Source organism: Somniosus microcephalus, chromosome 21 (assembly GCF_052327205.1).
Source record: "Somniosus microcephalus isolate GS21.2 chromosome 21, FLI_Smic_1.0, whole genome shotgun sequence".
Classification (NCBI taxonomy): Eukaryota; Metazoa; Chordata; class Chondrichthyes; order Squaliformes; family Somniosidae; genus Somniosus; species Somniosus microcephalus.
The window spans coordinates 7,692,982-7,708,003 of NC_141007.1; the positions used below are offsets into that span (position 1 = coordinate 7,692,982).

Genomic DNA, 15,022 nt, shown 5'->3' on the forward strand with positions numbered 1-15,022 from the left:
TTTGTTATTTTGCCACATTTTCAGCGTGTTGCACGACCCTCCGAAACCACGCCAGCTAATCCTGGTGGGTTGACAAGTGGGTGGCCTTCTCACAGCTGCAGCCCCACCATTAAAACGGAGCTTTCATCAGGGAGCAGTTGCAGGTGGCAGAACTTTGGTTCCAAAGGTCTTTCAGCCCTTTTAGCAGGCCTACCGAAGCCGGAGGTGCTGCAGCTTCTATCTCTCAACTGTGGGACCTCCTTGGAAGACCCTCTCCCCGCTTGGACTGAGCGCTTCCCCAACGGAGGTATCTGCCAGCAACATGGGAACCATTTATTTCCTTTCACCATGGAGCTCAGATTTGGATGAGGAGCAGCCACGACAGCAGCAGAACCAGGCAGCTCAGCAGCAAAAGCAGCAGGAGCCCCAACCTTCTGCTCACCCACCTGATGCTGCACAGGGCAGAAGGCGCCAGCGCATGGAAGCACGTCGTGCAAGGAATGCACTCATCCTGGTTAGATTTGCATAGGTTGCCCATTGTGGCACATGTGCTTGGCTCCTTCTTAACACATGATAGACAATGGGCATGAGTCTCTGGCCTCCTTTCACTCTGACCACCAACCTGACCATGCAAGTGTCACGGAGCCCGCAATGTAGAGCTGCCTAAACCGAAATAACAGATGCCATCACGCCAACAGTTTGCCATCACCTAATTTTAATACATTCCCACAGGGATGGCATTTCATCAATAAACAGAAACAATCACCCAATCTACACACAGACCTGGAGGTTATATCCCTTGCTAGCTGGACCCACACAGCCTTGGTTTCTTTGGGTGGCCTCTTCCTCCCAGATGAGGGGAAGAGCACCTCCCTGCTAGCTCTCACCCCATCAACCAGCAAACCCACCGCCTCATCCGAGAACCTCGGGGAGGCCCTTGCCTTGGAGCTGGCCATTCTTCAAGGAGATAGCAGCTTGGAGGTGGTGCAGCATCGACCAAAAACCTGTGGAATGAGCCAAGGCAGCAAGGAAGCTGGATAAGTTACGTCAGCAGAGGTGAGTTTCAGTCCCAAAACACTAATTGGCCCAGGGGAACCCACACCTCTGAAATCAATCAGCCAATTAGGGGAAAATCGCAAATTTTTCCTACCGCTCAGTGGAGGCAGGTTTGGAACCCACCCAAACTGAAACCTGCCTCCATTGGGAAAATCACGCCCAGCATGTTCTGACCTTAGTCAGGAATCTACTATGAGGTACCTTATCGAAGGCTTTTTGAAAGTGGCCTTAAAGGGTATGAAAGAGTATGAGGAGTGAGCAGGAGAGTGGGATTAGACTAGGTGGGATATTAAAGGGTACGGGGAGTGAGCAGAGGTATCGGATTAGACTGGGTGTGATGGTGAGTTCGGAGAGAGTGGGATTAGACTGGGTGTGATGGTGAGTTCAGAGAGAGTGGGATTAGACTGGGTGGGATGGTGAGTTCGGAGAGAGTGGGATTAGACTGGGTGTGATGGTGAGTTCGGAGAGAGTGGGATTGGACTGGGTGTGATGGTGAGTTCGGAGAGAGTGGGATTGGACTGGGTGGAATACGCAACTATTCCAATGCTCTCCTAGCCGGTACCCCAGCTGCCATCCTCTATAAACTTCACCTCAACTCAAACTCTGCTGCCCTTATCTTAACCTGCATCAAGTCCCGTTCACCCATCACCCCTCTGCTTGCTGACCTACATTGGCTCCTGGTCGCCAAGTGCCTTCAATTTAAAATTCCCATCCTTGTGTTTAAATCCCTCCACGGCCTCACCCTGCCGTTTTTCTGTAACCTCCTCCAGCCCTATAGCCCTCTGAGAACTCTGCGCTCCTCCAATTCTGGCCACTTGTTTGTCCCCCCTCTGCCCCAACACTGGCAGCTGTGCCTTCAGCCAGCCAGGCCCCACACTCATCCTCTCCGTCTCTCCCTTCTCTGGAGGGGGAGGGTGAGCAGCCAGTTGTCGTTATGCATATAGGTACCAACGATATAGGTAAAAACCGGGATGAGGTCCTAAAAGCTGAATATAGGGAGTTAGGAGGTAAATTAAAAAATAGGACCTCAAAGGTAGTAATCTCAGGATTGCTACCAGTGCCATGTGCTAGTCAGAGTAGAAATAGAAGGATATTTCAGATGAATACATAGCTAGAGGAAAGGTGCAAGGGGGAGGGATTCAAATTCCTGGGACATTGGAACCGGTTCTGGGGGAGGTGGGACCAGTACAAACTGGACGGTTTGCACCTGGGCAGGACTGGGACCGATGTCCTAGGGGGAGTGTTTGCTAGTGCTGTTGGGGAGGGTTTAAACTAAAATGGCAGGGGTTTGGGAACCTGTGCAGGGAGACAGAGGAAAGGGAAGCAAGGATAGAAGCAAAAGACAGGAAGGAGAAAAGCAAAAGTGGCAGTTGGAGAAATCAAGGGTGTAAATCAAACATGGCCACAGTAAATAATAATTCTAAAAGGTCTAATAGTGTTAAAAAAACAAACCTGAAGGCTTTGGCCTAGAAATTCAGTTGTTTGCGCCAGCCGCTAGCGCCTTAGGAGGAGATGTGGGGCGCTAGGCGGCTAGCGGCCGGGCGCAGCTTGATCTGCGCCTCTCCCCAACTTCAGTAAAGATTTAGCGGCGGCGCAAAGCCTTTGCGTGCGCTCAGCTGCGCGCGCAGATCCTGACGTCATTTCATCGTGCAACGCCCTTTGTGCGCCCCGAACCGGAAATTCAGTGGCGCCGCCCTTCTTTGCGCCTGGCGCCCCCAGCGACTGGTAGAGGGGAACGGTTCCCAGTCGCTGCGGGGCGCAGGGGGCGCTATTTAAAGGGGACTCCTCCTGCAGTATAAGTGGCAGCCATTTTGTGCCAATCCCTCTGTGTGAGAGATGGATATTTGGAGAGAGACAAAGGCAGAGAGCTTTCTGCTTTGACTCAGCGCTTGCACAGGTACTTGTGGCTTCAGGCCAGAGCTTTGCACTTGGATTTCACTTTCAGTGCCATAGCCTTGAGTCGCCACATATAATGGGGGCTGCAATGGGTGGAAACGTTGGCTTTCTGCATTGCATTCAAAGGGACCAGAGACGCCGTGAGAGAGTGCCAGTCATGGCCAGACGGAGATTGGCCAACAGGCGTCGGCACAGGAGGCCTTACCCACCCAGGGTATACCGCCAGCAGTTAGAGTCAAAGAGTCATAGAGTTTTACAGCACAGAAAGAGGCCCTTCGGCCCATCGTGTCTGCGCCGCCCATCCATCCCTGTCCAGTCTAATCCCATTTTCCAGCATTTGGTCCATAGCCTTGTATGCAATGGCATTTCAAGTGCTCATCCAAATGCTTCTTGAATGTTGTGAGGGTTCCTGCCTCTACCACCCTTTCAGGCATTGAGTTCCACATTCCAACCACCCTCTGGGTGAAAAAGTTCCTCCTCAAATCCCCTCTAAATCTCCTGCCCCTTACCCTGAATCTATGCCCCCTTGTTATTGACCCCCCTACTAAGGGGAAAAGTTCCTCTTTGTCTACCCTATCTATGCCCCTCATCATTTTGTACACCTCAATCAGGTCCCCCCTCAGCCTTCTTTGCTCCAAGGAAAACAACCCCAGCCTGTCCAGCCTCTCTTCATAGCTGAGGCGCTCCATCCCAGGTAACATCCTGGTGAATCTTCTCTGCACCCTCTCCAAAGCAATCACATCCTTCCTATAGTGAGGCGACCAGAACTGCACACAGTACTCCAGCTGTGGCCTCACCAGCGTTTTGTACAGCTCCATCATAACCTCCCTGCTCTTATATTCTATGCCTCGGCTAATGAAGGCAAGTATCCCATATGCCTTTTTAACCACCTTATCTACCTGTTCCGCTGCCTTCAGGGATCTATGTACATGTACACCAAGGTCCCTCTGACCCTCTGTACTTCCTAGGGTCCTACCACTCATTGTGTATTCCCTTGCCTTATTTGTCCGTCCAAAATGCATCACCTCGCACTTTTCAGGATTAAATTCCATTTGCCACTTTTCCGCCCATCTGACCAACCCGTTTATATCGTCCTGTAACCTGAGGCTTTCCTCCTCACAATTTACCACCCCACCAATTTTCGTGTCATCTGCGAACTTACTGATCATACCTTTTACATTCTCATCCAAATCATTTATGTAGATCACAAACAACAAGGGACCCAGCACCGATCCCTGAGGTACCCCACTGGACACAGGCTTCCAGTCACAAAAGCAACCTTCGACCATCACCCTCTGCCTCCTGCCACTCAGCCAGTTTAGGATCCAACGCGCCAAGGCACCCTGGATCCCATGGGCTCTTACCTTCTTGACCAGTCTCCTATGCGGGACTTTGTCAAAAGCTTTACTGAAGTCCATGTAAACCACATCCACAGCATTTCCCTCATCCACCCCCCTAGTCACCCCCTCGAAAAATTCAATCAGATTTGTCAGACATGATTTACCCTTGACAAAGCCATGCTGACTATCCCCGATTAATCCTTGCCTCTCCAAGTGGAGACTAATTTTGTCCCTCAGAATTTTTTCCAATAATTTCCCTACCACAGATGTTAGGCTCACTGGCCTGTAATTCCCTGGTTTATCCCTGCTACCCTTCTTGAATAATGGTACTACGTTAGCTGTTCTCCAGTCCTCTGGTACATCCCCTGTGGCCAGAGAGGTTCTGAAAATTTGTGTCAGAGCCCCTGCAATCTCCTCCTTTGCCTCCCACAGCAGCCTGGGATACATCTCGTCCGGGCCTGGGGATTTATCCACTTTTTGGCCTGCTAAAACCGCTAGTACCTCCTCCCTCTCGATGCTAATATGTTCAAGTATGTCACAGTCCCCTTGCCCGACTTCTATGTCTACATCGGATTATGGAGACATGGCTCCAGGGTGACCAAGGCTGGGAATTCAACATTCAGGAAAGACAGGCAAAAAGGAAAAGGAGGTGGGGTAGCATTGCTGGTTAAAGAGGAGATTAACACAATAGTAAGGAAGGATATTAGCTCTGACGATGTGGAATCTGTATGGGTAGAGCTGAGAAATACCAAGGGGCAGAAAACGTTAGTGGGAGTTGTATACAGATCCCAAAACAGTAATGCTGAGGTTGGGGATGGCATTAAACGGGAAATTAGAGACGCGTGCAATAAAGGCACAGCAGTTATCATGGGTGACTTTAATCTACATATAGATTGGGCTAACCAAATTAGTAACAATACTGTGGAGGAGGAATTCCTGGAGTGTATACGGGATGGTTTCCTGGACCAATATGTCGAGGAACCAACTCGAGATCAGGCCATCTTAGACTGGGTATTATGTAATGAGAAAGGATTAATTAGCAATCTTGTTGTGCGAGGCCCCTTGGGGTGGAGCGATCATAATATGATAGAATTCTTCATTAAGATGGAGAGTGAAGTATTTGACTCAGAGACTAGGGTCCTGAATATAAATAAAGGAAACTACGATGGTATGAGGCGCGAGTTGGCTAGGATGGATTAGGGAACGTTACTTAAAGGGTTGACGGTGGATAGGCAATGGCAAACATTTAAAGATCGGAGTTAGATATATTTCTTAAGGCTAAAGGGATCAAGGGATATGGGGAGAAAGCAGGGACAGGGTACTGAATCTGGATGATCAGCCATGATCTCATTAAATGGCGGAACAGGCTCGAGGGGCCGAATGGCCTACTCCTGCTCCTATCTTCTATGTTCCTATGTTTCCTCCTTTAAGACCCTCCTTAAAGCCTACCTCTTTGACCAAGCTTTTGGTCACTTGTTCTAATATCTCCTTATTTGGCTTAGCATCCATTTTTGACTGGTTACAGCTCTGTACAGTGCTTTGGGATATTTTTACGTTATCTAGTGGCACAATGGTTTGGTTTTGGCTTGGCCACAGTCTGTGCTTTGCTCCTGATTAAGCGGGGGCAAGGACTGCAAGAATTCAATGTTCATCTCCACTTGCTTTTCCCGGTGCCACCCATTCCATGATGAAATGGACATTAAATCTTTGAACTTACCATCACCCAGGAACTGTAACAGGGCCAAGTCAATGGCTCTCTTCCACTTGGAGTTTTTCTGCAGAGCTATCCCATAGCCAGTCGTTGCAAACACCTTTCCACTTCCGATGGTAACAAGCTTGCAGCCCTCATCCTTTCCAGCCATGTAATTAAGAACAGCTGCATCGTAAATAAAGGCATCAAGCTTCCTGCAAGAGGGAAAATACATCAACTGGAAAGAGTGCTGATTGGTGTTAGGAACATGGGAACACAGGAATAGGAGGAGGTCATTCCGCCCTTTGACCCTGTTCTGCCATTCAATTAGATCATGGCTGATCTGTATCTTAACTCCATCTGCCCACCTTGGCTCTCTGACCCTTTATACCCTTACCTAACCAAAATCTAGCAATCTCAGTTTTGACATTTTCAGTTGACCCCCAGCCTCAACAGCTTTTTGGATGGAGAGTTCAAGATTTCCATTATCCTTTCTGTGAAGAAATGTTCCCTGACATCACAGCTGAACGGCCCGGCTCTAATTTTAAAGTTATGCCCCCTTGTTCTGACTCCCTCACCAGAGGAAATATTTTCTCTCTACTCGATCATATCCTTTAATCATCTTAACACCTCGATCAGATCACCCTTCAATCTTCTATACTCAGGGGAATACCAGCCTAGTCTCTGCAACCTGTCCTCATAATTTAACCCTTTTAGCCACAGTATCATTCTGGTGATTTAAAATTGTGACGCCTGGTCCGGCCGAACCTATTTAATTGAACAAACTGTCACCTGGAACATGATCTATTCCCTTCATTATCTTATAAATTAAATAATTATTCTGTGTCAGCCGTGACTCAGTGGGTCGCACCCTCGCCTCGGAGTCAGAAACTTGTGGGTTCAGGTCCCACTCCAGAAACTTGAGCACAAAAGTCTAGGCTGACACTCCCAGTGCAGTGCTGAGGGAGTGCCGCACTGTCGGAGCTTTTCGGATGAGACGTTAAACCGAGGCCCTGTCTGTTCTCTCAGGTGGATGTAAAAGATCCCATTGCACTATTTTGAAGAAGAGCAGGGGAGTTCTCCCCCGGTGTCCTGGCCAATATTTATCACTCAATCAACATCACTAAAACAGATGATCTGGTCATTATCACGTCGCTGTTTGTGGGAGCTTGCTGTGCGCAAATTGGCTGCCGCGTTTCCTACATTAGTGATTACACTTCAAAAAGTATTTCATTGGCTGTAAAGCACTTTGGGACCTCGGGGAAACCTGGCAGCTCAAGGGAGGTAAGGACAGCTTCGGGGCGAAGGTAAGTGCCCGTACAGCGCTGCTTGTGGGTCAGGAGGAGCAGGAGTGCTTTCCTCTCAGTCCCCCAAGCTGCCTCTGCTTCCCTGGGATCGGACCACTACCCATCAGACCCCCTCCATGCATAGACACCCCTCCACCCCCTCCCCCCGCCCCAATTGGGGATCAGATGCTTCCCTGGGATCGGACCCCCACCCATCAGACCCCCTCCATGCATAGACACCCCTCCACCCCCTCCCCCCGCCCCAATTGGGGATCAGACGCTTCCCTGGGATCGGACCCCCACCCATCAGACCCCCTCCATCCATAGACACACCCCCACCCCCGCCTCAATTGGGGATCAGACGCTTCTTGGGATCAGATCCCCACCCATTAGACCCCCTCCATGCAAACAAACCCCTGATCAGGGATCTGCCCCACCCCGGGATCGGGAATCAGACCCCTCCGGGATCGAACCCACCCCCGGAGTCGGGGATTGGACCCCCCCCCACCACCACCATGCTCCCACTAGCAGCTGCAGGCTTCTTACCTGCATGTGGGGACTGAAACTCTCCCCCCACCCCCCACCACCGCTTACCAAACCCGCCCCTCTCAATATTGGGGCCAGTATTCCAAGTGCGGCTTGACCAAGGACTTGTACATGTACAAAACAGCGTGCCTCGTCTTATAATCAATTGTCCTATGAATGCACCCCAACACCCTATTCGCTCTAGCTATCGCTTCACGGCATTGCTCATGTACCTTTAGAGATGTATGCACTAGATTTTCCAGATCTCTTTCTTCCTCCAACTTCTTTAACACTTTTCCCTGAATTGTGAATGAGTGTTGAGCATTTGCCTGGCCCACATGTATAACACTGCACTTTTCCAAATTAAACATCATTTGCCAGTCATGTGCCCAATCTCCCAACACATCAGGGTCTGCCTGAAGCAGGCAAGCATCGTCTACAGTCCGAACACTTGCATAGATCTTAGTATCATCTGCAATCTCTCAGATCGTGCCCCAACACCTACATCCAGATCATTAATAAATATAGTAAAGAGCAACGGTCCCAACACAGATCCCTCAAGGACACCACTGGTCAAAGATCTCCAAACAGATTCAAATCCATCTGTAACTACTTTTTGCCTACGTCCTTCCAGCCAGTTCCCAATTTAGCTCAATATATTACCACTAATACCAGAGGCTTCAATCTTGTAGAGAAGCCTCTTTGTGCGGAACCTTATTAAAAGCTTTTTGGAAATCTAAGTAGAGAATATCTACTGGGCTTCCCTCATCCACCACCTTGGTGACTTCTTCAAAAAATACAATCAGATTTGTAAGACATGATCTTTTTATGAAGCCATGTTTGGTGTCCCTACTATGTCCCTCTCTGTCCAAGTATTCATATATTGCACCCCTAATGATTCCCTCAAGCTTCTTTCCTATTACTAATGTCAAACTAACGAGCAGATAGTTACCCGGGTCTGTCTCGTCACCTGTTTTAAAGATGGAGACCACATTAGCCTCCTTCCAGTCTATAGGAACCATTCCAGAGTGCAGTGAGCTATTAAAAATACAGGCTAGGGGCTCGCACAGCACATGCCCCATCTCCCTGAGGACCCTCGGGTGGATATCATCTGGCCTGGCTGCTCTATCTATTTTCAAGTTCTTAATTCTTTCTAAAACAATCTGTTCATCTATGCTAATATTGCTAATTCTGTTAGTAATATTATTAAATTGTAATAGTTGAGCATCATCTTCGAAGGTGAAGACCGATGCAAAGTAATCATTTAATATTTCCGCCATACCCAGCGAGTCCTTTGTAACTTGTCCTTGAACATTCTTCAATGGCCTAATACAGTCTTTGATAGTTCTCGGACTCTTCACGTAACTGAAAAATCTTTCCCCATTACATCCACAACTGTCTATGATCCTCTTTTCCATTTGCCTTTTAGCTGATCGAATAGCAGCCTTCGTTTCCTTGAGTTGTTCCTTTTACTCAACTCTGTTTAGTTGAGTATTGATGTCTTTAATTTATAGAACATTTCTGTTTACATTTTATTTGTCTTTGTACATAACCAGTCAGCCATCTTGGCTTTTTCTTACTGCACTCCCTTCTTTTGACTTTGGGTACATATTTGTCTTCCACATTTTTTATCTTGTTGTTAAAAACTTTCTTTTTGCATTCTACACCCGTCTCATCGCCACCCAGCAGGGTTAGCCCATTTACCCGTTCCAAACCATCTGCCATTTTTGTGAAGTTTGCTGTTCTGAAATCTGGTCCGAGTTGTAGATTCTCACTATCTGCAGTTCTCCCAGCCAATGCAATGGTTTAAATGGGGTCTAACCAGAGCGTTATATAACTGGAACATAACTCACATCTCTTTGTATTCCAGCCCCCGAGAGATAAATTACCTTTTAAGTTACTTTTTGTTCCTGTCCACCAGCTTTTGGTGATTTCTGCACTTGGACCTCTAACTCTCTCCGCTCCTCCACAGGTCCCAGCTTCTCACCATTTAGAAAATACTCTGATCTCTTTCTTAGGTCCAAAGTTGATGATCTCACACTTCCCCACGTTGAACTCTATCTGTCACAGTTTTGCCCACTCACTGACTCGATCAATGTCCCTTTGCAACTTTCTGCTCCCATCGACACTCCTTACTGTGTCTCCTAACCTGGTGTCATCAACAAACGTGGATATACGGCTCTCTATTCCTTCATCCAAGTCATTTATAAATAGTGAAAAGCTGAGGCCCCAGTACCGATCCCTGGGGGACACCACTCCTCACATCCTGCCAACAGGGGTACACACCCATTATTCCTACTCCATCTCCTATCTCCTAATCTATTCCCTACCCATGTCAAAACATTGCCTCCAAATCCACATGCTTCCATTTTTGTTAACAGTCTCTTGTGTGGAACCTTATCAAATTCCTTCTGGAAGTCGATATAAACAACATCCATATCCACCTTATCTACCACGTTAGTGACCTCAAATATTCAACTAAATTAATCAGACACGATTTACCCTTTACAAATCCATGCTGGCTCTCTCTGATCAGCTCATATTTGTCCATGTACTCAGTCACTCTGTCCCTAATAACAGATTCTAGTAACTTCCCACAACAGACGTTAGAATAATAGGCCTATCATTTCCTAGTTTATCTCTCCTACCCTTCTTAAATTTTGGAGTGACATTGGAAATTTCCAATCCAAGGGTGCAATTCCTCAATCAAGAGGTTTCTGCAAAGCATGTTTTATACATTATAGTGATGGGCGCAGGGAGCTCTGTGACCAGCAGGGAGCACTGTGACCAGCAGGGTGCTCTGTGACCAGCAGGGAGCACTGTGACCAGCAGGGTGCTCTGTGACCAGCAGAGTGATCTGTGACCAGCAGAGTGATCTGTGACCAGCAGGGAGCACTGGGACCAGCAGAGAGCACTGGGACCAGCAGTGAGCTCTGTGACCAGCAGAGTGCTCTGTGACCAACAGGGAGCACAGGGACCAGCAGAGTGATCTGTGACCAGCAGAGTGCTCTGTGACCAGCAGAGTGCTCTGTGACCAGCAGAGTGCTCTGTGACCAACAGGGAGCACTGTGACCAGCAGAGTGCTCTGTGACCAGCAGGGAGCACTGTGACCAGCAGGGAGCACTGGGACCAGCAGAGTGATCTGTAACCAGCAGGGAGCACTGGGACCAGCAGAGTGATCTGTGACCAGCAGGGAGCTTCGTGACCAGCAGAGTGCTCTGTGACCAGCAGGGAGCACTGGGACCAGCAGAGTGATCTGTGACCAGCAGGGAGCACTGGGACCAGCAGAGTGATCTGTGACCAGCAGGGAGCTCCGTGACCAGCAGAGTGCTCCGTGACCAGCAGGGAGCACTGGGACCAGCAGAGTGATCTGTGACCAGCAGGGAGCACTGTGACCAGCAGAGTGCTCTGTGACCAGCAGAGTGCTCTGTGACCAGCAGAGTGCTCTGTGACCAGCAGGGAGCATTGTGACCAGCAGAGTGCTCTGTGACCAGAGGGAGCACTGTGACCAGCAGAGTGCACTGTGACCAGCAGAGAGCTCTGTGACCAGAGAGCACTGTGACCAGCAGAGTGCACTGTGACCAGCAGAGTGCACTGTGACCAGCAGAGTGCACTGTGACCAGCAGGGAGCAATGTGACCAGCAGAGTGCACTGTGACCAGCAGGGAGCTCTGTGACCAGCAGAGTGCTCTATGACCAGCAGAGTGATCTGTGACCAGCAGGGAGCATTGTGACCAGCAGAGTGCACTGTGACCAGCAGAGTGCACTGTGACCATCAGGGAGCACTGGGACCAGCAGAGTGCTCTGTGACCAGCAGGGAGCACTGTGACCAACAGGGAGCACTGTGACCAGCAGAGTGCTCTGTGACCAGCAGAGTGCTCTCTGACCAGCAGAGTGCTCTGTGACCAACAGGGAGCACTGTGACCAACAGGGAGCACTGTGACCAGCAGAGTGCACTGTGACCAGCAGGGAGCACTGTGACCAGCAGGGAGCATTGTGACCAGCAGAGTGCTCTGTGACCAGCAGAGTGCTCTGTGACCAGCAGAGTGCTCTGTGACCAGAGGGAGCACTGTGACCAGAGGGAGCACTGTGACCAGCAGAGTGCACTGTGACCAGCAGAGTGCACTGTGACCAGCAGGAATCACTGTGACTAGCAGAGTGCTCTGTGACCAGCAGGGATCACTGTGACCAGCAGAATGCTCTGTGACCAGCAGCGTGCGCTGTGACCAGCAGGGAGCACTGTGACCAGCAGAGTGCTCCGTAACCAGCAGTGAGCTCTGTGACCAGCAGAGTGCTCTGTGACCAGCAGAGTCCTCTGTGACCAGCAGGGAGCACTGTGACCAGCAGTGAGCTCTGTGACCAGCAGAGTGCACTGTGACCAGCAGAGTGCACTGTGACCAGCAGAGTGATCTGTGACCAGCAGGGAGCTCTGGGACCAGCAGAGTGATCTGTGACCAGCAGGGAGCACTGTGACCAACAGGGAGCACTGTGACCAGCAGAGTGCTCTGTGACCAGCAGAGTGCTCTGTGACCAGCAGAGTGCTCTGTGACCAACAGGGAGCACTGTGACCAGCAGAGTGCACTGTGACCAGCAGAGTGCACTGTGACCAGCAGGGAGCATTGTGACCAGCGGGGAGCACTGTGACCAGCGGGGAGCACTGTGACCAGCGGGGAGCTCTGTGACCAGCAGAGTGCTCTGTGACCAGCAGAGAGCTCTGTGGCCAGCAGGGAGCACTGTGACCAGCAGAGTGCGCTGTGACCAGCAGTGACCAGCAGGGGGATCTGCTATCCAACAACAACAACAACTTGTATTTAAACAGCACCTTTAACTTAGAAAAATCTCCCACGGTGCTTCACAGTAGCGTTATCAGACAAAATTTGACACCGAGCCACAAAGGAGCTATTAAGACAGATGAGATAGGTTTTAAGGAGTGAATGAATGAAGGAGAAAGAGATGGCGCGGCAGAGAGGTTTAGGGAGGGAATTCCAGAGTTTAGGGCCTGGGCAGTGTAATGATGTCAGCAAATAGTGATGTTATTTGCCTGTTTGATTATCATGCCTTACCAGCATAATTGCATGTATTGATTTCTTTGTGGGTTCAATGACGAGACATTTATGAAAGAGAATGTCTTTTAATCTAAAGCTTGTTCAACTCTTGACAGCATTTACAGGAGACATCATGCTAGTGATGCATCTAGAACGAAACTGAAACTAAACTAAACTGCCTTGCTTGTCTCGGTCACATGCCCTCTGCTGGTCAGGCACAAGCAATCAATACATGCAATTATGCTGTCAATACAGGCAGCTGAAGGCAATTTTGAACAATTAGAGGCGTGCAGCTATCTCGGAGGGTTGTGGGGCTGGAGGAGGTTACAGAGATAGGGAGGGGCGAGACCACAGAGGGATTTGAAAACAAGGATGAGAAGTTTAAAATTGAGGCGTTGCCAGACCAATGTAGGTCAACAAGCACAGGGGTGATGGGTGAACAGGACTTGGTGCGAGTTAGGACACGGGCAGCAGGGCTTTGGATGAGCTCAAGTATACGGAGGGTGCATGGTGGGAGGTTAGCCAGGAGTGCGTTGGAATAGTCAGTCTAGAGATAACAAAGGCATGGATGAGGGTTTCTGCAGATGAGCTGAGGCAGGGGCGGAGACGGGCAATGTTACGGAGGTGGAAGTAGGCGGTCCTAGTGAGGAGAGGATATGGGGTCGGAAGTTCAGTTCAGGGTCAAATAGGACGGCAAGGTTGCGAATAGTCAGGTTCAGCCTCAGAGAGGGCCAGGGACGGGGATGGCTCGGGAACGGAGTTTGTGGGGGGGGCTGAAGACAATTTAAAGTCTTCCCAATATTTAATTGGAGGAAATTTCTGTTCATCCAGTATTGGATGTCGGACAAGCAGTGTGACAAATCAGGGACAGTGAGGGGCCGAGAGAGGTGGTGGTGAGGTAGTGCTGGGTGTCGTCAGCGTACATGTGGAAACTGACACTGTGTTTTCTGATGATGTCGCCGAGGGGCAGCATGCAGACGAGAATTAGGAGGGGGATTAGGATAGATCCTTGGGGAACCCCAGAGTTAACGGTGTGGGAGTGGGAAGAGAAGCCATTGCAGGAGAGTCTCTGGCTACGACTGGATAGATAGGAATGGAGCCAGGAGAGGGCAGTCCCACCCAGCTGGATGATGGAGGAGAGACGTTGGAGGAAGATGGTGTAGTCAACGGTGTCAAAGTTACATATCTCACAACAGAGATGTAAACAGTGAGAAGGATAGTAGCAGGTTTCAGGAGGACATGGACAGACTGGTGAAATGAGCAGACACACGGCAGATTACAGTGAAGTGTGATGTGATGCATTTTGGAAGGGGAAATAAGGAGAAGCATTATAAATTAAATGGTACAATTTTAAATGGGGTGCAAGAACAGAGAGACCTGGGGGTTTCACACACAAATCTTTGAAAGTGGCGGAACAAGTTGAGAAGGCTGGTAAAAAAGCATTCGGGATCCTGGGCTTCATAAATAGAGGCATATTATAGAGTACAAAAGCAAGGAGGTTCTGGTAAATATTTATAAATCATTGGTGAGGCCTCAGCTGGAGTATTGTGTCCAATTCTGGGCACCGCACTTTAGGAAGGATGTCAAGGCCTTGCAGAGGGTGCAGAGGAGATTTACTAGAATGGTACCAGGGACGAAGGACTTTAGTTGTGTGGAGGGACTGGAGAAGCTGGGGTTGTTCTCCTTAGAGCAGAGAAGGCTGAGAGGAGAGGTGTTCAAAATGATGAGGGGCTTTGATAGAGTAAGTCAGGAGAAACTGTTTCCACTGGCAGGAGGGTCAATAACCAGATTTACGGTACAGTAATTGGCAAAAAATCCAGAGGGGAGATGAGGAGACTTTTTTTTACACAGCAAGGTGTTGTGATCTGGAATGCGCTGCCTGAAAGGGCGGTGGAAGCAGATTCAATAATAACTTTCAAAAGGGAATTGGATAAATACTTGAAAAAGAGAAATTTGCAATCACTGAACCTTGGCCAGTGGCCTGAGGTCATGAAGCGTCTTTAGGCACTGGGGCCAGGTGGTGGGGGCGACACTGCTGGCAGTGACGGCCTTGGTAACGTACTCACACATTGTTCTTTCTGGGGCGCCTCTTGGCCCCTGTGGGTAGAGGGCCAGTCTTGCAGTGTTGACTCCCTGGAGTGCTGCGTGCGAGACCCTCGGTGCTGAGCTATTTGTGTTAGTGCTGAGGCAGTTTTCCCATTTGTTG

At 49.5% G+C, this 15,022-nt stretch overlaps 1 protein-coding gene across 2 annotated transcripts in view; it reads right to left on the bottom strand.

The window, feature by feature from the left end:
• Nucleotides 1–15,022, bottom strand: part of LOC147102578 (uncharacterized) — a 73,283-nt gene that overhangs the window by 19,061 nt on the left and 39,200 nt on the right. For both annotated transcript variants that reach the window (XM_085963228.1, XM_085963229.1), the window contains one exon: nt 5,989–6,176. In XM_085963228.1, the coding sequence (XP_085819354.1) occupies nt 5,989–6,176 (188 nt within the window). The remainder of the gene's footprint in view (nt 1–5,988; nt 6,177–15,022) is intronic.